We start from the raw sequence: 27102 nt of genomic DNA, 5'->3' as shown, positions 1-27102 counted from the left end.
CCTTATCTCTTACCATTGTTTCTCATTACCATGTTCTGGCCATACTACCCCTTGGCGTTCTTCGAGCCCCCTGTTCTTCCTGTCTTGGGACTTTGCATTAGCTGTTCCCTCCATCCACTATTGTGTTCCTTCCCCTAATGTGGAGGCAGGCTCCAGCTTGCAGCTCATGTCTCAGCTTAAACTTTACTTTCTGAGAGGCCACTTCTGTATAACATTATTTTAGCTTTTCGATAACTTTTTTTGTTCTTTTTGTATTTTTTAATCTGTCTTCTACCTGAAATTTGAATTTAATGAGAGCAATGACTTTGTTTATTGTTGTGGCCCCAGTATCTAGGCCAGTGCTGGTGTGTAGTAAGGTCTCTGTAAATATTTCTTGAGTGAATAAATGCCCATTTATAAGGACTTTATGTGAATAATCTATGTAACATATTACTCTGTGTAACCTTTGATGCCTAATTTATATTTACATTTTCTCATTAGGTACAGGATTTGATGGGGATCAGTGCCTTGGAGTTCAACTACTAGAGCTGGGGAAAAAGAAAAAACAAATTTTACATGGTGACCCTCTTCCTCTTTCAAGGAAATCCTACCTTACATGGATTGGGTTTTCCGCTGAAGGCAAGATAAATTTGTTAAAAATAAACAAATATAAAGCATTAAGACATTTTTCAAGAAGAAAATTGTTTTATTGTTTTATTCCTAATTTCTTTAAAGATAAATTATTTTTATTTTATATTTTAAATTTCTATTTTAATATGTTGGCAGAACTGGGAACTGCAATCTTTAGGCAAGGGAGCCATTGTTTCATATACAAGATCTCTTTTGTATTTTTATGTTCTTTTGAGACAGGGTCTGGCTCTGTTGTCCAGGCTGGAGTGCAGTGGTATGATCTTGGCTCATTGCAACCTCCACCTCCTGGGCTCAAGTCATCCTCCCACCTCAGCCTTCTGAGTAGCTGGGACTACAGGCGTGTGCCACCACAGCCAGCTAATTTTTGTATTTTTTGTGGAGACAGGGTTTTGCCATGTTGCCCAGGCTGGTCTCAAATTCCTAGGCTCAAGTGGTCTACCCATTTCAGCCTCCCAAAGTGTTGGAATTACAGGTGTGAGCCGCTGCACCTGGCTGAGATCTCTTCTCATGAGAATTCTCATTAGAAAATGTATAAAGAGGGAAATAAGGCTGGGCACGGTGGCCCATGCCTGTAATCCCAGCACTTTGGGAGGCAGAGGCAGGTAGATCACAAGGTCAGGATTTCGAGACCAGCCTGGACAAGATGTTGAAACCCTGTCTCTACTAAAATACAAAAATTAGCCAGGCGCGGTGGCAGTCACCTGTAGTCCCAGCTACTTGGGAGGCTGAGGCAGGAGAATCGCTTTAAACCGGGAGGCAGAGGTTGCAGTGAGCGGAGAGCATATCACACTGCACTCTAGCCTGGGCCACAGAGCAATACTAGTTTGAAAAAAGATAGATAAAGAGGGAAATACATTTTTCTGAAAGTTTATTAGATAGCAAGGAGGTGATACAAATCAATGATTAATTCTGTCTTTTCTTGCACATTATACACAAAACTTAGAATTTTCTAGAACTTCACTGTTTACTACAATAACTAGTAGCTATGTGTGGCTATTGAACACTTGAAATATGGCTAACTGAGATGTACTTGCATGTATAAAATACTCTAGATTTTGAAGACTTAGCATGAAAAAAGAATATAAAGATTTCAATACTTTTTTTTTACATTGATTACATGTTAAATGATAATATTTGGGATATATTCGATGAAATAAAATGTATTATTAACATTAACTTCATCCTTTTTTTCTTTAAATATATATTTTTTTGGCTAGGCATGGTAGCTCATGCCTATAATCCCAGCATTCTGGGAGGCTGAGGCAGGAGGATCACTTGAGCCCAGGAGTTCAAGACCAGGCTGGGCAACATAGGGAGACACCATCTCTAAACTATTATTATTCTTTATATTAGGAATAAATTCAGAGTCTTGTTCTGTCATCCAGGCTGGAGTGCAATGATGCAATCTCAGCTTACTGTAACCTCTGCCTCCAGGTTGAAGTAGTTCTCCTGTCTCAGCCTCCTGAGAAGCTGGGATTACAGGCTTGTGCCACCACATCTGGCTAATGTTGTTGTTGTTTTTTGAGACAAATTCAGTGGGACAATCTCGGCTCACTGTAACCTCCGCCTCCTGGGTTCAAGCGATTCTCCTGCCTCAGCCTCCTGAGTAGCTAGGACTACAGGCATACACAACCACGCCTGGCTAATTTTTTTGTTTTTAGTAGAGACAGGGTTTCACCATGTTGGCCAGGATGGTCTTGATCTCCTGACCGCGTGATCCACCCACATCGGCCTCCCAAACTGCTGGGATTATAGGCATGAGCCACCACACCTGGCCAATTTTTGTATTTTTAATAGAGATGGGGTCTCACTATGCTGGCCAGGCTGTTCTTGAACTCATGACCTCAGGTGATCCGCCTCCCTTGACCTTCCAAAATACTGGGATTTCAGGGTGAGCCACCACATCCAGCCTAAACTATTGTTGTTGTTACTGCTCAGATACTATCTGAGCAACAGATACTCAGCCTTCTGAGTAGCTGGCACTAAGAAATTAAAACTTACACTTGTGGCTCACCTGACATTTCTATTGGATAAGTGCTATTTTAGACCAAATTCTAGATAGTTTGAAAGACACTGAGGAGTACCCTATTTCATTTGTTTTTGTGTTTGTGGTTTTTTTTGAGACAGAGTCTTCACTCTGTCACCCAGGCTGGATTGCAGTGACAGAATCTCAGATCACTACAACCTCTGCTTTCTGGGTTCAAGTGATTATCGTGCCTCAGCCTTTTGAGTAGCTGGGACTACAGGCACACGCCACCGCGCCTAGCTACTTTTTGTATTTTTAGTAGAGACAGGGTTTCGCCTTGTTGGCCAGGCTGGTCTCAAATTCTTGACCTCAGGTGATCCACCCGCCTCGGACTCCCAGAGTGCTGGGATTACAGGTGTGAGCCTGTGTACCTGGCCCGCGTGTACCTTATTTTAAATCACCTGTCAACCCTGTCTCATGTGGACTTAAATAGTTCCCTTTTTGGAGATTCAGATTCTTCATTTACATTGCTGGAAACTTCACTTTTTCTTTAAAATATCAATCATTTCTAGATGTGTTTTCTGTTGGGATATTAGTCATTTAGGCTTTAATAATATGAACCATTGATAACTTCCATTTGTATAGCCTTTTTTCTCCCAAGTACCAATTAGATACAGACCCTCAGGAAACTGATGTTTGCAGAGTAAGGGGGTATGAAGAAGCTACAGATAAGAAAAGGGATAATCAGATAATTTGTCACAGATTTCCTGAGCTGGAAGCAGAATAGGTGGAGAACAAGAATCCTTCCCTTTTTCCTAGGTAAGAATTGCTTAACTAGCAATTGGGGACAGAACAGTGATGAGGCCAACAAAGAGAAGAGAGAGGAAGAAGAAAACCAAAGATAAATTTCATAAAGATTACCTTGTATCAGGTTTTGGTCATTTTTCTAAATGTTTCTCAACCAGTAGCCTTCTGATTCATGTCTAATTTTTCACTAAAATTGGCTTTAAAATTATTGTTGTTATCTTCCAGCAGGTGGCACAGTTTTCACTGAAACTCAGTTTTTTCATTTTATTTGTGTAAATTTTAGTCATATCAAATCCAATACTCTTATGGTTAAGTAAATTTTACAGTATTTTTAATCTTAGATTATGTGCTTCTGTTTTGTGTTTACTTTTGAAAGGAAAGTTGAATCCTTGGTATGTATAATATATGTGAAATAGGGTTTCTTTAGCTATGTTTCCAAATGATTTCTTTTTCTGTTGTGGTTTAGGTACCCCTTGTTACGTGGATTCAGAAGGAATCGTTCGAATGCTTAACAGAGGACTTGGTAATACATGGACTCCTATATGTAATACAAGAGAGCACTGCAAAGGAAAATCTGATCACTACTGGGTGGTTGGTATCCATGAAAATCCCCAGCAACTAAGGTGGGTTATTAAAAGAAGTCTAAAGTTGACTCTTTTTTAAAAGTACTTTGAAATTCTTTTTCTGAGGCTCTTTAACTGTATTTGTCTTTTATCTTAGTCCAATTACTTGCTTTCCACAGTCACTAAATTAGGAATTTGTTCATATTCACTCTGAAGTTTTCAGTCACTTGCTTTACTTGAAGCATGTTTAACAAAATAGAAATAATTAAGGTGACCTTACCATCATTTCAGCCACACAGGGAGTGGAATTCTGGTTAAACATGGCTTTTCATCTTTTATTATTGTTGTTGTTATTATTATTATTTTTTTATTTTTTATTTTTTATTTTTTGAGATGAAGTCTTGCTCTGTCACCCAGGTGGAGTGCAGTGATGTGATCTCTGCTCACTGCAACCTCTGCCTTCCAGGTTCAAGAAATTCTCTGCCTCAGCTTCCCTAGTAGCTGGGATTACAGGCATCCACCACCACGCCCAGGTAATTTTTTGCATTTTCGGTAGAGACAGGTTTCACCATCTGGGCCAGGCTGGTCTTGAACTCCTGACCTTGTGATCCACCTGCTTTGGCCTCCCAAAGTGCTGGGATTACAGGCATGAGCCACCGTGCCTGGCTTATTGTCTTTTATTTTAATAAAATAATAATAAATATGAAAGTAAAAATAATTAATAAAGGTTATTTAAACTGAATATATATTTGAGAATTGAAATATATAATTAATAATTAAGCTGCTTTTTGAGGTTTTTTGCTTAATTATTGTAATAGAAGAAAGGACTAATGGAATTTTTTTTTTTTTTTTTTTTTTAAACAGAGTCTTGCTCTTTTACTCAGGCTGGAGTGTAGTGGTGTGATGTTGGTTCACCACAACCTCCGCTTCTCGGGTTCAAGCTATTCTGCTTCAGCCTCCCCAGTAGTTGAGATTACACAGGCATGCACCACCACATCCGGCTAATTTTTGTATTTTTAGTAGAGGTGGGGTTTTACCATGTTGGCCAGGCTGGTCTTGGACTTGTGACCTCAGGTGATCTGCTCACCCTAGTCTCCCAAAGTGCTGGTATTACAGGCGTGAGCCACTGCACCTGGCACTGGACTAATAGTATTTTATGTTGTTTCACGTGCACATTAAAGTTTGGGAAGTACTGCTGCTAGCACATGTAAGAAATGATAGATTGGCTGTGCGCAGAATGGGATATCTTTTTGGGGTGATGAAAAAGTTCAGAAATTAGTGGTGATAGATGCACAATTCTGTGAATATGCAAAAAACAACTGAATTATGTACTCTCCCTTTTTTTTTTTTTTTTTTTTGAGACAGAGTCTCACTTTGTCATTCAGGCTGGATCGCAGTGCTGCAATTATGGCTCACTTCAGCAGTGACATCCTGGGCTGAAGCAACTCTCACCTAAGCCTCCCAAGTAGCTGGGACTACAGGTGTGCACCACCACACCTAGCTAATTTTTGTAGAGACAGGGTTTCATCATGTTACCCAAGCTGGTGTCAAATTCCTAGGCTCAAGGGATCTTCCCACCTCAGCCTCCCAAAGTGTTGGGATTACAGGCATGAGCCACCGTGCCTGGCTGAATTGTATACTTACCATATGATATAGCTGGTACATTCTGTGTGAACTCAACATCATGTGAATCATATCTTGACAAAGCCGTTATCAAAAAGGATGAGGACACAATGTAATGATATAGAAAAATCTGCAAGATGTGTTAAGTGAAATACCGTTTGTGTAAAAGTAGAGAGAGAATAAGAATATATAATTATATTTGCTTTACATATGCAAAAGAATTCCTAGAACAATAAAAAGGAAACTAACAATAATAATTACCTCTCAAACTCAGTGGATAGTATAGGAGACTTTTCTATTTGTTTTTATACTTTTTGAGCATATAAATTGAGCATGTAACTTTGAATTACTGGTTCAAAATTTAAATAAATTGAATTTTTAAACAAAGCAACATTTCAGTAAACTAAATCAGATAAGGCCAGAAGTTAAGTTCAAGAAGACTTCTTTGAACCAAATTATTTCTCATAGAAGACAGCAAATAAATAAATAAATAAATAAATAAACAAGTTCAAGAAGACTTCTTAATTGGCTACGTGGAGGTTAATGGTGACTCTGATAAAAGTGATTTTAATGGCATGATAAAATGTTAAGTTCCAGATTGGGGTGAGCATGGGAGGTAAAGAAATGAAAGTAGAATATGGTGATAACTCTTATCAAGAAATTTTGCTATTGGGCCATGTGCAGTGGCTTACGCCTGTAATCCCAATACTTTGAGAGGATGAGGCGGGAGGAATGCTTGAGGCCAGGAGTTTGATAGTAGCCTGGGCAACATAGTGAGACCCAGTTTCTACAAAAAAAAAATTTTGATTAGCCAGGCATGATGGCATGCACATAATAGTCTCGGCTAGTTGAGAGGCTGAGAGGGGAGGATCATTTGAGCCCAGGAGGTCAAGGTTATAGTGAGCCATGATCACTCTTCTGTGCTCCTGCCAGGCAACAGAGACCCTCTGTCAAAAAAAAAAACTTTCGAGTGAAGAGGAGCAAAGATTTGGGGTGACACCTAAAGGAGGATATAAAGTCTTTAAGGAATTTTTTTTTTTGAAACAGAGTCTCATTGCTCTGGGGCCCAGGCTGGAGTGCAGTGGCGCGATCTCGGCCCACTTCAACCTCTGCCTCTCGGGTTCAAGCAATTCTCTTGCCTCAGCCTTCCAAGTAGTAGCTGGGACTACAGGCGCCCGTCATCATGCTAAGCTAATTTTTTTTTTTTTTTTTTTTAGTAGAGACAGGGATTTACTATGTTGGCTAGGCTGGTCTTGAACTCCTGACCTCTTAGTCTACCTGTCTCAGCCTCCCAAAGTGCTGGGATTGCAGGTGTGAGCCATGGGGCCCAACCTGAAGGGATTCTTTAGCTTGGGTGATTCTACAGCATTTTTGTAATCTTTTGGTAATGAATTTAGTAAAGAAGGTGAGATTGATAATGTAAAAGAAGGAGCCAATGAGAGGAATGAAATCTTAAAAGAAAAAAAGTGGTAGCTTTTACATCACCTGTCTAAAATTGGAAAATAGACATTTTAACAGTTGTGAAAGGGAAGAAAATAGGCACAAATGCAGATAGATCTCGTAGCTGAAAGGTAACAAATTCTTGTCTTCTGTTTTTGGCTTCTGTTTTGTTGGCGGATCACGAAGCAGAATTTGGGTATTTTTGGAGGCAGTGGTTGGCATTGTGGGATGTTTGAGAAGAAAAGACATAGTCTCAGGGAATGCAAAGTAAAATTTAGTAGAAAACTGCAGAGGAATTGTTGGTTATTTCTTTGTGTTTTGCCTTTACACTTGTAATCACTGAATATTACATTCTAAATCCTGGCATATTTAGTATCAGAAGAAGTATATTCATTAACTTTTTTTTTTTTTTTTTTTTAGAGCCGGGGTCTCACTCATTTGCCCATGCTAGAGTGCAGTGGTGCAGCCGTAGCTCACTGTAGCCTTGAACTCCTGGGCTCAGGTGATCCGCGCACCTCAGTCTCCTGAATAGGTAGAACTATACGCACAGGCTACCACACCTGACTAATTTTTAAAAATATTTTGTAAAAATGGGATCTCACCATCTTTCCCAGATTGATCTCAAACTCCTGGCCTCAAACAATCCTCTTGCGTCAGCCTTCCAAAGTACTGGGATTATAGGTGTAAGCCATGCACCAAACCACATTCACTGTTTTTAATAGTTCTTATAGTGTACGCTGTTCTCAGGGATTTCTTGCATGTCCATTTTCAGGAATCTAATCATGTAGTAATTTGAATTAAACAATTCATATTCTGTCCTAATAGTAGGTTAAGGTTTGAACCTATGAAGATTTTTACTATTCTGTCTAATGCTTATTCAAGTAAGATTATTCATTTTGTTAGTGAATGTCATTATCTTAAGGAGGTATATGAAATTACTCATTTGCAATACGTGAAATTAGTCATCTGCAATGAATAATTTTGCTTTTTATTTAATTTAATATTATAAGTATTTCATCAATTACAATTTTCACGCCCTGAGTAATTTATCCAACTGGCTTTTTTTTTTTTCTTACATGCTTTATTTTTTCTCCCACACAACCTTTTAGAACACATTTCTTACCTGCTTTTTATTTAAGATCTGTAAAGAATTTTAACTTGTTAAAAACTGTGATAATTACAGCTAATAACCTTTAACTGTTACATTCAACAGTGGATAAAGAAATAATGGACTCTAAATTATAGCTTTTAGACTAAGAAGAATTTTAGGAACTATCTATGCTGGTAGCTCCTTACATTTTCAAATATAAGAACCCTTTTTATTTATTTGTTTAGAAACAAGTTGTCACTACGTTATCCAGGCTGGACTCAACCAAGAGTCCTTTTTAAATGTTAAACAATTCATGCCTCCAAATAATAGTAGCTATAGTAGCTCTACATTTAGTATCAGCTAATAGAGAACATTTTTTATTGAGACACAGTCTTACTATATTCCCTAGGCTGCTCTTGAACTAACCTTGAGCAATCCTCCCACGTTGGCTTCCCAAAGTGCTGGGATTACAGGCGTGATAATATAAGCTTCTGTAGACCTAAAAATTTTATTTTAATATAAAATGTATTTACAAATCACATTATCTGCATATATGTGAAATTTTTACTATGTAAAGTGGAAACTATTTTTGTATTTGTTATACAGACAATTCATGGTGCTTGTGTGAATTCCTAGACCCTTTATATTAGCTCAGCAGCCCTACAGGAATAAAAACATGAGAACTACCAAGTTCTTTTGGTCTAATTGCTGTCTTTCTTCACCCCCTGCCTTTCTCCCTAATTTTTACAGATGAGAAAACTAAGGTCCAAAAAGATTAATTTGTTTGAGAATACACATCTAGTTATTGGCAAAAATTTTTTTATATTTTTTGTATTAAAATATAGGAACAATAGGAGTTAGTTGACATATAGATTGAAAGAATAAATACTTCTCTCATAAAGACCAGCTTGGAGAATAATTGAGTAATTAGAATAGAATAATTGAATTACTGAGGGGAATCTTATACATTTGGCATTTGAAGCACTGAGAAGATATGCTAAAAAGTCTATTGATAGAAATATATTTATTTGTATAATATATGATAAGTTGATAACTGCAGAATGTTTTCGTATTTTCCTGGCTTTATGCTGAAATAATAAACCTGAATAAGAATATTTTCTTTTTCTCTCTCTCGGTATTTTTTGTTTGTTTTTTTGGTACACCCTTATAGAGCATTTATTTTTTAATTAATTTTTTTTTTGGTATATAGCCTTAAATATTTTTCAAAGATTGGAAGCTACACTTCTCAATATGACTTACTGTACTTTTCACACCAGTTTTGCTTATATGTAGACATGTTTACAGATTATTCATTTCTTTCCTATGGATAGTGGTGCATGGAAGTTCAGGGAATAAAATTCTGCAGTCACCTTTAGTAACCTGTTGTTGTGTTTAATGAGACTTACCTATTCTTGCTAGCAGGAAATTTATCTTTGGCCAGGCTTCATGGTTCTCAGCTATCATTCCAACACATTGGGAGGCTAAAGCAGGGGAGGATTGCTTGAGGCCAGGAGTTTTGAGACCAGCCTGGGCAACATAGAGAGACCTTGCCAAGCATGGTGGTACATGCCTATAGTCCCAGCTGCTTGGGGGGCTGAGGTAAGAGTATGGCTTCAACCCAGGAGTTCAAGGTTATACAGCCCCTGCACCCCAACCTGTGTAACAGAAGGAGACCTGGTCTCTGAAATAAAAAAGAAATAAATTCATCTTTGTATTTATTTGCATTTTTAATGCTTCTGTTTGCTCTCATTGTGGTAAAGATAGCAAATCATGTGCTACTCTGGAAAGGCAGTGTGGCCTAGTTGTCCAGAGCTCAAGCTCTTAAGTTACACTGCCTACTATGGTATCCTAGCTGAAATCCTTGCTCAGTAGCTCTGGTGTGTTACTTACACTTTAGACTCTGTGCCACTGTTTCCTCACATTTCCCCATTTCACAGAAGCTCTGTGAAGATGAAGTGAGTTAGTGATACCTCTTTCTTTATTATTTTCACTTTAAATGCATTTTCTAACCCAACTCAGTAGTATTTATGCTTTCTTTTTGTTCAGAGATCCTTTAAAAGAAAGTACATTTTGTGAAAAATAATTTTTAAAAACTTGCCAGGTGCCATGGTATGTGCCTATAGTCCCAGCTACTCAGGAGGCTAAGGCTGGAGGATCGCTTGAGTCCAGGAGTTCTGGGCGGTAGTGCGCTATGCCAATCGGGTGTCTGCAGTAAGTTTGGCATCAATATGGTGACCTCCTGGGAGCAGGGGACCACCAGGTTGCCTAAGAAAGGGTGAACCGGCCCAGGTCAGAAATGGAGCAGGTCAAAACTCCTGTGCTGATCAGTAGTGGGATCACGCCTGTGAATAGCCACTGCACTCCAGCCTGGGCAACATAGTGAGACCCTGCCTGTAAAAAAAAGAAAAAAAAATTTAAAAATTAAAAAAAAACTTCATTTAAGAGCCTGCCACGGTGGTGCACATCTGTAATCCCAGCTACTTAAAACACTGGGGCAGGAGGATCACTTGAGTCCAGGAGATTGCAAACAGCCTGGGCAACAGCAAAACGCCGTCTCTTTAAAAAAAAAAAAAAAGCATTAATTTAAGTCAGTATAAAACTTTAATCATGAATACGAAGTTGGGCATGGTGGCTCAAACACCCGTAATAACAGCACCTCGGGAGGCCGAGGCAGGTTGATTGCCTGAGGTCAGGAGTTCAAGACCAGCCTGGCCAACATGGTGAGACCCCATCTCTACTAAAAATACAAAAACTAGCCAGGTGTGGTGGACACCTGTAATTCCCAGCTACTCGGGAGGCTGAGGCAGGAGAATCTCTTGAACTGGAAGGTGGAGGTTGCAGTGAGCCGAGATTGAGCCACTGCATTCCAGCCTGGGCAACAGAGAGAAACTCTGTCTCAAAAAAAAAAAAAAAAAAAAAAAATTATGAATATGAGAAATTACTGATTTGTAGTGGTGTCATCCCTACCCCTTGTTGCATTGAACTTCAGTTTAGCAAGTATTGTTTCTTCTAAAGATTTTTTCATGACACTCCTGGTTAATATATAACTGAGAGTTAGCAAATTTTGCTGTGTTATAGTCTTATTTGCTCTCTATCAACAGTGACCTTCTTTCTTTTTCTGTTTAGTTTTTAAAAACCCTTAAGAGAGTTACTTAATATGCTTGAAAATGACATTTTTTCTAGTTGTGTTCATTGAATTAGCATTTATTATAATACTGACTGGATGTGCTATACCACACAAAGATAAATGAGGCTGTGGCCTGCAAGAGGTAGGCTTGTAAACATCATTATGCTATTCCCAAATAAGTGCTTTGAAAGAGATGTGAGCAAAGTCCTCTTGAATGCAGAAGAGAGTCCTATCTAACATAGCAGAAAAAGTAAAACTTGCTGGCTGGGACAGGGTTAATCTGGACACTGGATCTAGTTTTCTCCAGTTTGGCATTTTTAAATTTAATTTAATTTTTATTTATTTATTTTTCGAGACAGAGTCTCATTCTGTTGCCCAGGCTGGGGTGCAGTGGCATGATCTCAGCTCACTGCAACCTTTGCCTCCCGGGTTCAAGTGATTCTCTTGCCTCAGCCTCCCAAGTAGCTGGTATTACAGGCATGTGTCACCATGCCCAGCCAATTTTTTGTATTTTTAGTAGAGACAGCATTTCACCAGGTTACCCAGACTGGTCTCGAACTCCTGAGCTCAGGTGATCTGCCAGCCTCAGCTCCCAAAGTGCTAGGATTACAGGTGTGAGCCACCATGCCCTGCCAGTTTGGCATTTTTAAACTCTTCTTTTAATATAACAAAAGAACAGGTTTTGTGGTCAATTTGAAAACAAATTGAAGTGATTTTTTTTTTCTTTTGAGACAGAATCTCTTTCTGTTGCCCACACTGGAGGGCAGTGGTGTGATCTCAGCTCACTGCAACTTCTGCCTCTTGGGCTGTAGCGGTTCTCTCTCCTCAGCCTCCCAAGTAGCTGAAGCTACAGATGCACGCCACCATGCCCAGCAAATTTTTTGTAAAGAGAAGGTTTTGCTATGTTGCCAGAGCTGGTCTTGAGCTCCTGAGCTCTAGCAATCTGCCTACCTCAGCCTCCCTATGTACTGGTATTACAGGCATGAAACACTGTGCCCAGCCACTTTTGTCTTAGTAAACCAGATTTTTGGGGTTTTTTTTTTTACATTACTCTTCCAAATGGTCTGTGCACATAGTTTTCAGGAAACTCCTTCGTTGCCATCAGAACCCACCAAATTAGCAGTTTAAACGTGTTTGTTTTTTTTCTAGAATTCTTCTATGAAAGGGATGTTTAACAGAAAATATCTTTTTAGTTCAAGTCTTTAAAGTTAAGGAAAGGTTAAGAAAATGCAAATTGGTGCTCTGCTTTGATGTAAATGTGGCTTGGAAAGTAACTTAATAAAATCCTATTCAGTATTTCCTTTTTCTTTGTGATAATTGTTTACTGTCTGTAAATCCATAAAGTGAGCTGTAAAATGTTTTTTTTTTTTCTTTTTGGAGACAGAGTTTCGCTCTTGATACCCAGGCTGGAGTGCAATGGCGCGATCTCGGCTCATCGCAACCTCCGCGTCCTGGGTTCAGGCAATTCTCCTGCCTCAGCCTCCTGAGTAGCTGGGATTACAGGCACGCGGCACCATGCCCAGCTGATTTTTTGTATTTTTAGTAGAGACCGGGTTTCACCGTGTTGACCAGGATGGTCTCGATCTCTTGACCTCGTGATCCACCCGCCTCGGCCTCCCAAAGTGCTGGGATTACAGGCATGAGCCACCGCGCCCAGCCTAAAATGTTTTTAAACAGGACATTTTAGGTAAATATGTTTAGGCAATTAACGTTTCCTGTGTTCCTTCTAACTTTGTTAATGTACATATATATGTACTTGGACTCACCTTTTATGAATGCACATGTTCTTTTTCATTTTGCATGACTAGTAAACTACTGATTCTTTTAAATAGAGATTTATGAGAGAATTGCCACAAGATTATTTCAAACTTGAGGTATTTGCACTGCCACCTCATACTGTATGGTGAAAACTAGATTTTTTATAAAATCATAAAAAAGCAGGAAGAAAGAAATGAGATTGTATGTTCAAAAAAAATTGGAACTCTAGAAAACATTGATATTTTTATTGTATAGTAAGAAAAAGAAGGGAGGATATTTGAGTCTCACAAGAAAAGGGCCTGAGTAGTTTAAAAATGATCTAGATATTGTCACTCACTTGTTTTCTAATTACTCTAGTGGGCATTTGATAATACTGGAAGATATTTATAAAATTTTCAAGCCCAAGGGTCTAGCTTCTACTTAGTATCTCCCTTCAAGAATGTCCTAATTAAAAGGCTATGCTGTAAATTAAATGGATGATTGTTAGTAAGCATTCAACAAGAGATTGTGTCTTTTTAAATGACTTTGTGAATATATAAAATTTGCCCATGGTACTTAAAGTGTGCAGCCATGGTTTTCCAGTGCTTTTCTAATAAATAAATTGGAGTACGTAAGTTGAAAGAGTTCTATATATATAAATCATTCTGTGATTATGAATGCTTTTTAGTTAATCAGTTGCAAGACTACTACTCATGATGGACGTGTTTGAATACTTACATAGCCTGCTCAGAACGGGTTTAGACAAAGTCCTTGCCCATTGACCTATTACCATGTAAGGCAACCTTTCATTTATCAGAGTAGGTATAGATTGTAGCCTTTCTAATAATAGTGAATTTTCTGCTCCACTCTGACCAATATCTAATAAACATTTACCTTTATTGGGCATTTCACCATCTTTCTCTCTCTCTTTTTTGGAATGAAGTCTTGGTACGTTGACCAGGCTGGTCTCCTGGCTTAAGCGATATCTTTTTGCCTCAGCCTCTGGAATAGCTGGGATCACAGGTGCCCACTACCACGCCTGACTATTTTCTCTTTTTTAACACTTTATACCAACAGTACTAAGAATGCCCAAACTGATGAATGAAAGTGAATCTGCTTCATTGGCTTTATTTTTTATTTTATTTTATTTTTTAAGACAGAATCATGCTATGTTGCCTAGGCTAGAGTGTAATAGCACAGTTTCCCAGGTTCAAATGATTCTCATGCCTCAGCCTTGCGAGTAGCTGGGATTACAGGCATTCACCACCACACCCAGACAATTTTTGTATTTTTAGTAGAGATGGGTTTTTGCCATGTTGGCCAGGCTGATCTCAAGCTCCTGGCCTCAAGGGATCTGCCCGCCTCGCCTCCCAAAGTTCTGGGATTACAGACATGAGCCACCACACCTGGCCAACATATATTTTTTATAATTTTCAACTTTTATTTTAGATTCATGGAGTGCATGTGCAGGTTTGTTATAAGGGTATATTGCATGATGCTGAGGTCTGGGGTATGACTGAAACCGTCATTCAGGTAGTGAGTATAGTACCCAATAGGTAGTTTTTCATCCCTGGCCGCCCTCCCTCCATCCCTCCCCTCCTTATAGTTCCCAGTGTCTGTTTTTTCATATTTATGTCCGTGTGTATCCAGTGTTTAGCTCCTACCTGTAAGTGAGAACATGCAGTATATGGTCTTCTGTTTCTGCATTAATTTGATTAGGATAATGGCCTCCAGCTGCATTCATGTTGCTGTAGAGTACATGATTTTACTTTTTTATGGCTGTGTGGCATCCGTGGTGTGTTGTGTACCACACTTTCTTTATCCAGCCCACTGTTGATGGGCACATAGGTTGATTCTATGTCTTTGCTATTGTGAATAGTGCTCCAGTGAACATATGAGTAATGTGTCTCTTTGGAAGAATGATTTATTTTCCTTTGGATATATATCCAGTAGTGGGATTGCTGGATCAAATGGTAGTTCTATTTTTAGTTCTTTGAGAAAGCTCTAAAGTGCTTTCTACAGTAGCACAACTAATTTACATTCCCACCAACAATGTTTAAGCTTTCCCTCTTCTGCCTCTTTTTTTTTTTTTTTTTTTTTTTTTACATTATTTTGAGACAGGGTCTTGCTCTTTTGCCCAGGCTGAAGTGGAGTAGCACAAACAGCTCACTGTAACCTTGAATTTTGGGACTCAGTGATCCTTCCACCTCAACTTCCTGAATAGCGAGAACTACAGGCACATGCCACCACACCAGGCTAATTTTTAAATTTTTTTGTAGAGACGGGTCTCCCTTTGTTGTCTAGGCTGGTCTCAGACTCCTGGGCTCAAGTAATCCTCCTATCTTGGCCTCCCAAAATGCTAGGATTACAGATGTGAGCCATTGCACCCTACCTGTTTACTCTTGATAGTTTCTTTTGCTGTTCAGAAGCTCTTTAGTTTACTTAGGACCCACTTGTCAATTTTTGGTTTTGTTGCAGTTGCTTTTGAGGACTTAGTAATGAAATATTTACCAAGGCTAATGTCTAGAAGAGTATTCGCTAGGGTTTCTTCTGGGATTTTTATAGTCTGAGGCCTTGCATTTAAGTGTTAAATCCATCTTGAGTTAATTTTTACCTATGGTGATAGGTAAGGGTCCAGTTTCATTCTTCTGCATGTGGGTAGCCAGTTATCTCAGCACCAGTTATTGAGTAGGGATTTCTTTCCCAGTGCTTATTTTTATCAACTTTGTCAAAGATCAGTTGGTTGTAGGTTTGTGACTTTATTTCTGGGTTCCCTATTGTGTTTCATTGGTCTGTGTTTCTGTTTGTGCATCGGTACCATGTTCTTTTGTTTGCACTAGACTTGTAGTACAGTTTGATGTAGTACAGTTTGATGTTGGGTAATGTGATACCCAACATCAAACTGTACTCCAGCTTCGTTCTTTTTGCTATGGATGGCTTTGGCTATTTGGGCTCTCTTTTGGTTCCATATGAATTTTATAATAGTTTTTTCTAATTCTGAAAAATTACATTGGCAATTTGACAGGAATAGTGTTAAATCTGTAGATTGCTTTGGGAAGTAATGGTCTTTTTCTCTTTTTTTTGGTGCTGTGATTCTGATGTGAACTAAGGTTGCTTGGTCACAGTATAGCCATTTTAATGATATTGATTCTTCTAATCCATGAGCATGGAATGTGTTTCCATTTGTTTGTGTTATCTGATTTCTTTCAATAGTGTTTTATAGTTCTTGTAGAGATCTTTCATTTCCTTGGTTAGATATATTCCTAGGTATTTTATGTATGTGTATGCCTATTGTAAGTGGGATTGCATATGTGATTTGACTCTCAGCGTGAACATTATTGGTGTATCAAAATGCTACTGATTTTTGTATATTTATTTTGTATCCTGAAAATTTGCCAAAGTCTATCATAACTAGGAGCCCTTTAGCAATTCTAGGTATAGAGCCATATAGTCAGCAATTTCTTTTCCTATTTTATTCTCTTACCTGATTGTTCTGGCTAAGACTTTCATACTCTGTTGAATATGAGTGAAGAGAGTGGCCATGCTTGTCTTATTCCAGTTTTTAAGGATAATGCTTCCAGCTTTTGCCCATTCATCTGATGATGTCTGGGTTTGCCACGGGTGGCTCTTATTTTGAGTTATGTTCTTCGATGCCTAGTTTGTTTTGAAGGTCTTTATTATGAAAGCTTTTTATGCATCTATTGACATGATCATGTGGTTTTTGTTTTTAATTCATTGATGTAGTGAATCACATATATTGATTTGCATATGTTGAACTACCTTACATCCCAGGCATAAAACCTACTGGTTGTGGTGCATTAACTTTCTGAAGTGCTGCTATATTAGGTTTGCTAGTGCTTTGTTGAGGATTTTTGTACCTGTGTTCGTCAGGGATACTGGCCTGTAGTTTTCTTTTTTTGTTATGTCTTTGACAGATTTTGCTATCAGGATGATGCTGGCCTTATAGAGTGATTTGGAGAGGAGTTGAGTTTTTGGAATATTTTTAGTAGGACTAGTACCAGTTCTTCTTTGTGTGTCTAGAATTCAGCTGTGATCTCTCTGGTCCAGGGCCTTTTTTGGTTAATACATTTTTTTAAGTTACTGATTCAGTTTTGGAACTCATTATTGGTTTGTTCAAATTTCTGTTTGTTTTTGAGTCGATCTTGGGAAATTTTATGTTTCCAGTAATTTATCCATTTCCTCTAGATTTTCTTTTTTCTTTCTTTCTCTCTCTCTTTTTTTTTTTTTGAAACAGGGTCTCATCCAGGCCAGCATGATCATGGCCCACTGCAGCCTCGACCTCCCAGGCTCAGTTGATCCTTCCATCTCAGTCTCCTGAGCAGCTAGAACTACAGATACACACTACCAGGCCCGGCTAATCTTTAAAACTTTTTCATAGCAATTGGGTCTCATTTGGTTGCCCAGGCTGGTCTCAAACTTCTGATGTCAAGTGATTCTCCCACCTTTGCCTCCAAAAGTATTGGGATTACAGGTGTGAGCCATTTCCTCTAGATTTTCTGGTTTGTGCATATAGAAGTGTTCGTAATAGTCTCTGAGGATCTTTTGTATTTCTGTGGAATCAGTTTGCCATTTTCTGAGTGTGACCATGTGGAGCTTCTCCTTTTCTTTGTTAATCTAGGTAGGAGTTTATCAATCTTGTTTATCCTTTCAAAAAACCAATTTTTTTTGTTTCATTGATCCTTTTTTTTTTTGAGACGGAGTTTCACTCTTGTTACCCAGGCTGGAGTGCAATGGCGCGATCTTGGTTCACTGCAACCTCCGCCTCCTGGATTCAGGCAATTCTCCTGCCTCAACCTCCTGAGTAGCCAGGATTACAGGCACGCGCCACCATGCCCAGCTAATGTTTTGTATTTTTAGTAGAGACGGGGTTTCACCATGTTGACCAGGATAGTCTCAATCTCTTGACCTCGTGATCCACCCGCCTCGGCTTCCCAAAGTGCTGGGATTACAGGCTTGAGCCACCGCGCCCGGCTCATTGATCCTTGGATGTATTTTTGAGTCTCAATTTTGTTTAGTTTTGCGGTGATTTTAGTTATTGTTTTCTTCTGCTAGCTTTGGGTTTAGTTCTCATTTATCTAGTTTCTTTAGATGCAATATTAGATTGTTAATTTGAGATCTTTCTAATTGATACAGGCATTAGTGCTATAAACTTTCCTTTTAACATTGCTTTTGCTGCATCCCATGTATTTTGATATGTTGTGTCTGTTTTCATTTATTTCAAATAATATTTTGATTTCTGCCTTAGTTTCATTGTTTATTCAAAAGTCATTCTGGAGCATGTCATTTAGTTTCCATGTAATTGTGTGGTTTTGAGAGATCCTCAGTATTGATTTCTATTTTTATTTTACCATGGGCTCAGAATATATGCTTGGTATGATTTCAATTTTTAAAAATAATTTTTGAGACTTACTTTATGGCCAAGCATGTGGTTGACCACATGTTCCGTACGCAGCTTTATCAGCATTTATCTTGGTGATAACATGGATTCCATGACAAATGTTGATGGTACAATTTTTATGTTTTAAAAGTGGGCGGTTTGCTAAGGAAAATATGAAGAGAGCTGGTTTCACTTTTAGTGGTTGTCATTTAATAAAGTGAGATGTGGGGCTGGACGTGGTAGCTCATGCCTGTAATCTCAACACTTTGGGAGGCAAAGGCGGGAGGCACACTTTACCCCAAGAGTTCGAGTCCAGCCTGGGCAACATGGCAAAACCCCATTTTTACTAGAAATACAAAAGTTAGCCAGGCATGGTAGCACATGCCTTTAGTCCCAGCTATTTGGGAGGCTGAGGTGGGAGGATCACTTGAGCCTGGGAGGTGGGGCTTCAGTGAGCCGTAATCACACCACCATACTTTAGCCTGGTTAACAGAGTGAGACCCTGTCTCAAAAAAAAATAAATAAATCTAGTGAGATGTGAGAAGGAATTTTTCAATTCTTGAAATGCATATAGGGATAGTCTTTATGCCTAATCAAGCCTAAAACACTTTTTTTTTTTTTTTGAAATGGAGTTTCCCTCTTGTTGCCCAGGCTTGAGTGTAATGGCATAATCTTGGCTCACGGTAACCTCTGGCTCACTGCAGCCTCCGCCTCCTGGGTTCAAGCGAGTCTCCTGCCTCAGCGTCCTGAGTAGCTGGGATTACAGGCATGTGCCACCACGTCCCACTAATTTTATATTTTCAGTAGAGATGGGGTTTCTCCATATTGGTCAGGCTGGTCTCGAACTCCCGATGTCAGGTGATCCGCCCGCCTCAGCCTCCCAAAGTGCTGGGATTACAGATGTGAGCCACCGTGTCCAGACTAAAACACTTTTTTAAAAAGAGATATGTGTTACATATAATTAAGCCAGCTATTAGAATAATGATATTTCTAAACTATGTTACTAACTTTTGAAAATTTTTTAGTTTTGCAGTTTTCTTTTTTCCTGCTGCCCACAAGTTTTGCAGTTTTTATGACATGTTAGCAAGTTTTCATGGTGGAACTTTTCTTTACTGACAGGTGCATTCCTTGTAAAGGTTCTCGGTTTCCCCCAACCCTTCCACGCCCTGCTGTTGCTATATTATCCTTTAAGCTTCCTTACTGTCAGATTGCAACAGATAAAGGACAAATGGAGGTATGTGGAAGTCTTATCTTAACACTTTGAATTTGTTAATGCAGTACCTGTGATACATACCCTTTAAAATTGTCATGGTGGCCAGTATTGGATATTCATTACTGTATAATTACATAAATAGGGGTAGCAGGGAGGAAGGAGGACTGCTTATGATCACCAGACCACCTGATTGCCATCACTACTTCTAGGAACTTTGTCTACTAAGTAAATGGGTGTGACTATTAGGGACCCACTAGGCAAAGACTTACTCTCAGGATGAGGATGTCCCTGAGAATAAGTGCCTCCATATATTTTGTGCCATAGGCACCTGGCTTGCCTGACCCTAGTCCTAGTCCTAGCCCTGTGTCATCAATTGTCATCAGAAATATTGCAATTAGTTACTCTAAATAAGAAATAAATTAGCTTTTAAAAAGCTAGTTTACCAAGTTCTCTGAGCATTAACTGTGATAGCTAGGAAACTGTATTAAATGCCATATTCCTCCCCAACCCCCATTTTTAAGGATAGGAGAAGAAGTTAAGCTATAGTATCATACTAGAATTTGAATTGTAAACTTGTAGAAAGGACTTCAGAAAATTTTATTGAAAACTGGTGTCTTAAATATTTAACACTTCCCTCATATTAAGGTGATAGTTGTCCTTAAGCAATTTTATTTCTTTTGTAGGAGCAGTTTTGGCGTTCAGTTATATTTCACAACCACCTTGATTATTTAGCTAAAAATGGTTATGAGTATGAAGAGAGCACTAAAAATCAAGCAACAAAAGAGCAACAGGAACTTTTAATGAAAATGCTTGCGGTTAGTAAAATAAATATACTGAAAACATTAAAGTTAAATGCTTTTATGTAGGTTGAATTTCTTAAAGGTTTATGCATTAGGACTAAGTCCTACAACCTAAGATTCTTAAGTTTTGTCTGGTGGTGTTTTCCCCCTTAAAATTCTATTTTCTAGTTGATCTTGCAGTTAAAATATTTAAAACATTACCTTGTAGCTAAGATTATGTGCAGGAATAAACATCTCTGAGGTTACTTCCCTTTTGCTTTTGCTTATCAGTCCGTTTTAACAGGCCCTCCAGGTGACTGAGAACCACTGCTCTGGTTTCTATTATTATTTTACAAAGTGTGAGTGTAGACTGTCTTTTAATCTTCAGGGCTTGGCAATCTTAAGAACTTTGATCAGGTTTTTAGATATGCCTGCCTTTTGTCATCCTCTTTGGGTTAGGCAGCTGTGTATGGTGACAGTTTATTTGTGGCCAGCCACCAGGCTTGGTGCGTAGAATATTTAAGTACATTTATCTTTGGAGCAGGGTGTCTTAAAGTTCCTGTGCTTGTGTCTCCCCTCAAGGTTGGTTTATGGAAAGGAGTACGATATCATTTCTTATCTGTTTGTCTTACACTAGACTTTAAGCCTCTGAAGGCAGAGACCTGCTTACTGCTGTATGCCAGTTATTGACATGGTGCTTAACACATAATAGACTTCAATATTTGTTGGCAGAGTGAATGGTCCAGACTTTTCATTTTAAAGTTGCAGAAAAAGGGTTCTTAGAGAAAAGTGGTATATGAGACCACAGAGCAAATTGCAACTCTTTCTTTTTTCTTTTTTTTTTTTTTTTTTTTTTAAGATGGGGTTTCACTGTGATGGCCAGGCTAGTCTTGAACTCCTGACCGCAGGTGATCCACCCACCGCAGCCTCCCAAAGTGCTAGGGTTACAGGCATGAGCCACCATGCCCGGCTGCAACTCTTTCTCTTTAAAACGCAGTACTTACTACGGTCACCTTTATGTAACATGGCCTTAAGTTTGGTGTTAAGAAAATTCAGTTTATTGTACAATAAGTTTTATTCCTTTTATAAAGTGTTGCTTGTGGTCCAGGAACCAGCAGACTTTTTACTTTGTACAACACATGTAAGGAAACATGTTTCATGTATTTACTATTTAGCCTTAGAGGAGCTTTTCCTCGTGGCAGTGTTTCTCAATAGGGGACTGGTGTCTTTGGAGATTGGTGAGTTCTTTAGCATTCCTGGCCCCCAGGCAAATGCCTTTAGTTTAGCATAGTCAGTGTGAAAATCAAAGTATTCCTTTTTATTAATAAATGCCCCCTAAGGCAGAGTACCATTCTGATTAAAAAGTACTGATTAGATGTTCAGCTGTAGGAGCTAAAGGAAAAGAAAAAAAAAAAAAAGCACTGATTAGAGATAAATGATACTAGATATCTTGAAAAGGACATCCAGGTGAATATCTAAAGTTTCTGTGCTGAGGGATCAGACCTGGAGTATCTAAGGCAGAAAATAGTTCTATGAATTAGGAAACCCTTAGTAATCGTCAAAGTACCAATTTTTCTCAGTTTGTTGGTTTTCTTTTTTGTATTTTTTAGAGACAGGGTCTCACTCTGTCACCCAGGCTAAAGTATTATGGCAAGATTGTGACACACTGTAGCCTCAACCTCCTGGACTCTAGTGTTCCTCCTGCCTCAGTCTCCTGAGTAGATGGGACTATAGGTGCATGCCACCACATCCAGCTAATTTATTTTTTGTAGTTACAGGGTCTCACTGTGTTGCCCAGGCTAGTCTCAAACTCTTGACCTCAAGCAATCCCTCTGTCTTGGCCTTCCAAAGTGCTGGGATTATAGGTGTGAGCCACCACGACTGGCCCCCTTGAATTTTTTTTTTTTTCCCCTGAGACAGTCTTGCCCTGTCACCCAGGCTGGAGTGCAGTGGCACGATCTCAGCTCACTGCAACCTCTGCCTCCCGAGTTCAAGCAATTCTCCTGCCTCAGCCTCCCGAGTAGCTGGGATTATAGGTGCATGCCACCACATCCAGCTAATTTTTGTATTGTTAGTAGAGACAGGGTTTCACCATTATGACCAAGCTGGTCCCCAAACTCCTGACCTTGTGATCCTCCTGCCTCAGCCTACCAAAGTGTTGGGATTATAGGTGTCAGCAACCGAGCCTGGCCATACCCACCATTAATTGTAAGGTACTTTCCAATTTTGTAGATGTTAAAACTTGTAAAAATGTGCGTCTTAGAACTGGTAAGATACAGTAGCTAGAAAACTATTTTCTGAGTTTTATTAGTTTCAGTGTCTTTAAAAAGTTTTACTTAATATGATTTGATTTTTTTTTTTCCTTTTTGGATTAGCTTTCTTGTAAACTGGAGCGGGAATTTCGTTGTGTGGAACTTGCTGATCTAATGACTCAAAATGCTGTGAATTTAGCCATTAAATATGCTTCTCGCTCTCGGAAATTAATACTGGCTCAAAGACTTAGTGAACTGGCTGTAGAGAAGGCAGCCGAATTGACAGCAACCCAGGTGGAAGAGGAAGAAGAAGAAGATTTCAGAAGAAAGCTGAATGCTGGGTAAGAAATAATTCAGTTGTTTGAATTTTCCTTTACTCTCTTGAATGTTAAGTTGATCTTTGCATAGCTCTTTATTGAATAATATTATTTTCTCGGCATGGTGGCTCACACCTGTAGTCTCACCACTTTGAGAGGCCAACGCAGGCAGATCACAAAGTCAGGAGTTCAAGATGAGCCTAGCCAGGATGGTGAAACTCTGTCTTTACTAAAACTATAAAAATTAGCCAGGCATGGTTGTGTACACCTGTAAATCCTAGCTACTCAGGAGGCTGAAGCAGGAGAATTGCTTGAACCTGGGAGGTGGAGGTTGCAGTGAGCTGACATTATGCCACTGCACTCCAGCCTGGGCAACAGAGCAAGACTTTATCTCAAAAAAAAAAAAAAAAAAACTATATGTATATAATTTTCTCTTAGTTACAGTAATACCGCTACAGAATGGAGCCAGCCAAGGTTCAGAAATCAAGTTGAAGAAGATGCCAAGGACGGTGGAGAAGCTAATGATGAAGAAAAACTGGAAATACATAAGCATGGTGAGAAACACTGTCAAGCCCATAAATGATAAGAACTATCATGGATGTGGCTTTTCCCATTTTACTTGACTGAGGGAAATTGAATACTCATACTTGTTTCAGACCTCTTTGCTATCTGGTTGTTGAATATTGAGGATGACTTTATTTTCCCCATTTATATTATATTGCTTTATTTTAATCTGTAGGACAGAACTCGTTTCCCAAAAGTACAGATTCCTCTGATGTTTCACCTAAGTCAGGTGAGAAATATTTATAAATTTGCAATATCAAGGAAATTTTGCAAGTCATCTATAAAGTGACACATCTACTCAAATACACCTTACCACTTAGGGCCATTTTGTTTTTGTTTATATTTTTGTTTTTTTAATCCCAGATGTTGTTTGTGAAGCTGTGGTCTTTTAACAGATATTTATTAAATGCCTATTGTGTGTCAGGCATTTTACTTAATGGTGGATACAGAAGTCAAATAGACGTGCCTGGTTGATTTATATTTTAATGCTATTTCAGCCCAGCTGAGAAGACAGATGTTGAAGATCTTGGTATCACTAAGGAAACATGCAGGATATTGGAGAAACAGTTGAAAGGAGTTGAAAATAGTTGCCTTCAGGGAGTGGGCCTGGGAGATAGAGAAGGTTAGAGTAGGGCCCTGCTGGCCCTTTTTGGGTTAGGGAGCATAAACCTTGTAGCACCATTTGACTTTTTAAACTGTGGACATATGTTACTTTGATTTTAAAAATTAACTTTAGAAACATGTAGAGTATGAAAAGAGCATATAACACATAGCTGTCATCTCATCAGTGGTGGAGGATGGGTAGGGACTCCAAGGCAGTCCTCCTGGAGTGTTTACAGCAGAGACCTGAAGGATGAATAACAGTCAGCAAGGCAAAGGTGCATAGGAACAGGAGCAGAGGAGACGCATTTGGATTTAAGGAACAGTATGTGTGAAGTGAAGGCTGCAAAAAGGTATGTGAAAAGCTCAGAGAGCAAAGAGAAAGTGGTGCTGAAGGGTTTTGGAGTGATGGGCAGGAGCCAAGTCATGCGGATCTATGTAGTCCATATTAAGGATTTTGGTCGTTTGTTTTTTTTTTTAAATAGAGATGGGGTATCACTATGTTGTCCAAGCTGGTCTCAAACACCTGGGCTCAGGCAATTCACTTGGCTCCACCTCTCAAAGTATTGGATCTACAAGTGTGAGCCACCACACCCAGCCAGGAGTTTGCTCTTTATTCTAAGGTCATTGAGAGACTGTTGTAGATTTTAAGCAGGCAGATAGCATGGCACACTGTGCCAAAGAAGAACAGATATAGACTACTGACCAGACGTGGTGGTTCACGTCTGTAACCCCAGCATTTTGGGAGGCCAAGGAGGAAGGATCACTTGAGGCCAGACGTTTGAGACCAGCCTTGGGAACAGCGAAACCCTATCTCTACAAAAAGTAAAAAATTAAAATATTTTTTTAATGTGGTGGGTGCACACATATAGTCCTAGGTATTCGGGACGTTGCGACAGGAGGATATCTTGAGCTCAGGAATTTGGGGGTGCAGTGGACTATGGTTGTACCACTGTACTCCAGCCTGAGTGACAGAGCAAGACCCTGTATCAAAAAATAAGTAAATAAGCCAGGCGCAGTGGCTCACGCCTGTAATCCCAGCAGTTTAAAGGCTGAGGCAGGTGGAGCACTTGAGGTCAGGCATTTGAGATCAGACTGGCCAAAATGGTGAAACCCCGTGTCTACTAAAAATACAAAAAAATATTAGCTGGGTGTGGTGGCTCATGCCTGTAATCCCAGCTACTCGGGAGGCTGAGGCAGGAGAATCGATTGAATTCAGGAGGTGGAGGTTGCAGTGAGTGGAGATCGCACCACTGCACTCCAGCCTGGACAACAAAGTGAGACTTCATCTAAAAAATAATAATAATAAGTAAATAAAAATTTAAAAATAAAATAGCTGGGTGCTGTGGCTCATGCCTGTAATCCCAGCACTTTGGGAGGCCGAGGCGGGCAGATCAGGAGGTCAAGAGATTGAGACCATCCTGGCCAACATGGTGAAATCCCTTCTCTACTAATAGTACAAAAATTAGCTGGCCATGGTGGCACGCACCTGTAGTCCCAGCTACTCGGGAGGCTGAGGCAGGAGAATTGCTTGAACTGGGGAGGCAGAGGTTGTAGTGAGCCAAGATCACGCCACTCCACTCCAGCCTGGCACCTGGAGACAGAGCAAGACTCTGTCTCAAGCAATAAAATAAAATAAAGAGACTACAGAGGCAGTCCAAGTGAGATTGAGTAGAGGCTTGAGCTAGAGTGGTGATGGTGATGGTAGAAAGAATGTGCAGAATTGGGGAGCTGTTTCTGAAGATGGTGAAGAGAGTGTAGGAATTCAGGGCATGAAGAGTGACTCTGTTTCTTGTAATAAAAGAAAATCTTAAGCACACTTAAATCTTAAAGAATTAATTGGAGTGTTCTGTGATGTATGAATCAGGGAGGCACCAAGCTGCAAGGGACCAGCACTCTGTCAGGAGAGACAAAAGGGGAAACTTCTATAAAGTATTTTCAGAAACAAGATAAATGAAATAATTTTTATTGGCTAGATGGAAAGTTTTTTTGTTGTTGTTTTTTTTTTTTGGAAACAGGGTATCTTGCTTTGTCACCCAGACTGGAGTGCAGTGATGCAGTCATAGCTCGCTACAGCCTTGAACTCATGTGTGCTCAAGTGATACCCCTGCCTCAGCCTACTGAGTAGCTTTGACTACAGTTGTGTGCCACCATGCCTGGCTAATTTTCTTGTGTGTACTTTTTGTAGAGAGAGGGGCTCACTGTGTTGCCCAGGCTGGTCTGGAACTCCTGGGCTCAAGTGATCCTCCTGCCTTAGCCTCCAAAGTTCTGGGATTATAGGCGCAAGTTGCCATGCTCAACTGAAAAGTCCGTCTGTCCTTCCTTCCTTCCTTCCTTCCCTCCCTCCCTCCCTCCCTTCTCTCCCTCCCATGGATAAGCAAGCATTGGGGGAGAATGTAAAGCAAGAAGAAAAATGAGCTTAGGCCTAGGGAATCTCCAACATTTGAACATCAGATAGAGAGGAGGAACCAACTATTGGAAGACAATGAGTCCACAGGCCCAGAGAAGAAGGAACTAAGTCGGGGAATGCAGTATCTCAGTAGTCAAGAGAGACAAAGTATCAAGAAGAAAGGAACAGTCAGCTATGTGGGATGCCATTGACAGAGCAGATAAAGTGACTAAAAGATATTTACCAGATGACCATGTAAAGATCATAGAGGGCCTTAGCAAGAGGAGATTCTGTAGGGTAGTAGGGCTGGAAGTGCTATATTATATGGAGGAATGTATGAATGGTGAGGAAATGATAATAGTGTCAACAGCTCTTGAAAAATTTGGCTGGATGTCCGGACGCGGTGGCATACACTTGTAATCGCAGCACTGTGGGAGGCCAACGTGGATGGATCACTTGACGTCAGGAGTTTGAGACCAGCCTGGCCAACATAGCAAAACCCGTCTCAACTAAAAATGCAAAAATTAGCCGGGCATGGTGGCAGGTGTCTGTAATCCCAGCTACTCAGGAGGTTGAGACAGGAGAATCCCCTGAACCTGGGAGGCGG

General features: G+C 39.6%; 1 protein-coding gene across 3 annotated transcripts in view; it reads left to right on the top strand.

The window, feature by feature from the left end:
• WDHD1 (WD repeat and HMG-box DNA binding protein 1) overlaps nucleotides 1–27102 on the top strand; it is an 83465-nt gene that overhangs the window by 45877 nt on the left and 10486 nt on the right. For 2 of the 3 annotated variants that reach the window (XM_032251124.1, XM_032251122.1), the window contains exons 15-21: nucleotides 481–618; nucleotides 3870–4026; nucleotides 19501–19615; nucleotides 20278–20409; nucleotides 22749–22966; nucleotides 23381–23496; nucleotides 23682–23735. In XM_032251124.1, coding sequence (XP_032107015.1) covers nucleotides 481–618; nucleotides 3870–4026; nucleotides 19501–19615; nucleotides 20278–20409; nucleotides 22749–22966; nucleotides 23381–23496; nucleotides 23682–23735 — 930 coding nt within the window. The remainder of the gene's footprint in view (nucleotides 1–480; nucleotides 619–3869; nucleotides 4027–19500; nucleotides 19616–20277; nucleotides 20410–22748; nucleotides 22967–23380; nucleotides 23497–23681; nucleotides 23736–27102) is intronic. The other variant, XM_032251125.1, reaches the window with a different exon arrangement.

This window comes from Sapajus apella, unplaced genomic scaffold (assembly GCF_009761245.1).
Source record: "Sapajus apella isolate SASKATOON/1434 unplaced genomic scaffold, GSC_monkey_1.0 scaffold74, whole genome shotgun sequence".
Classification (NCBI taxonomy): domain Eukaryota; kingdom Metazoa; phylum Chordata; class Mammalia; order Primates; family Cebidae; genus Sapajus; species Sapajus apella.
The sequence above is the reverse complement of the archived record's forward strand: the minus strand, read 5'-3'. Positions and strand labels throughout refer to the sequence as shown.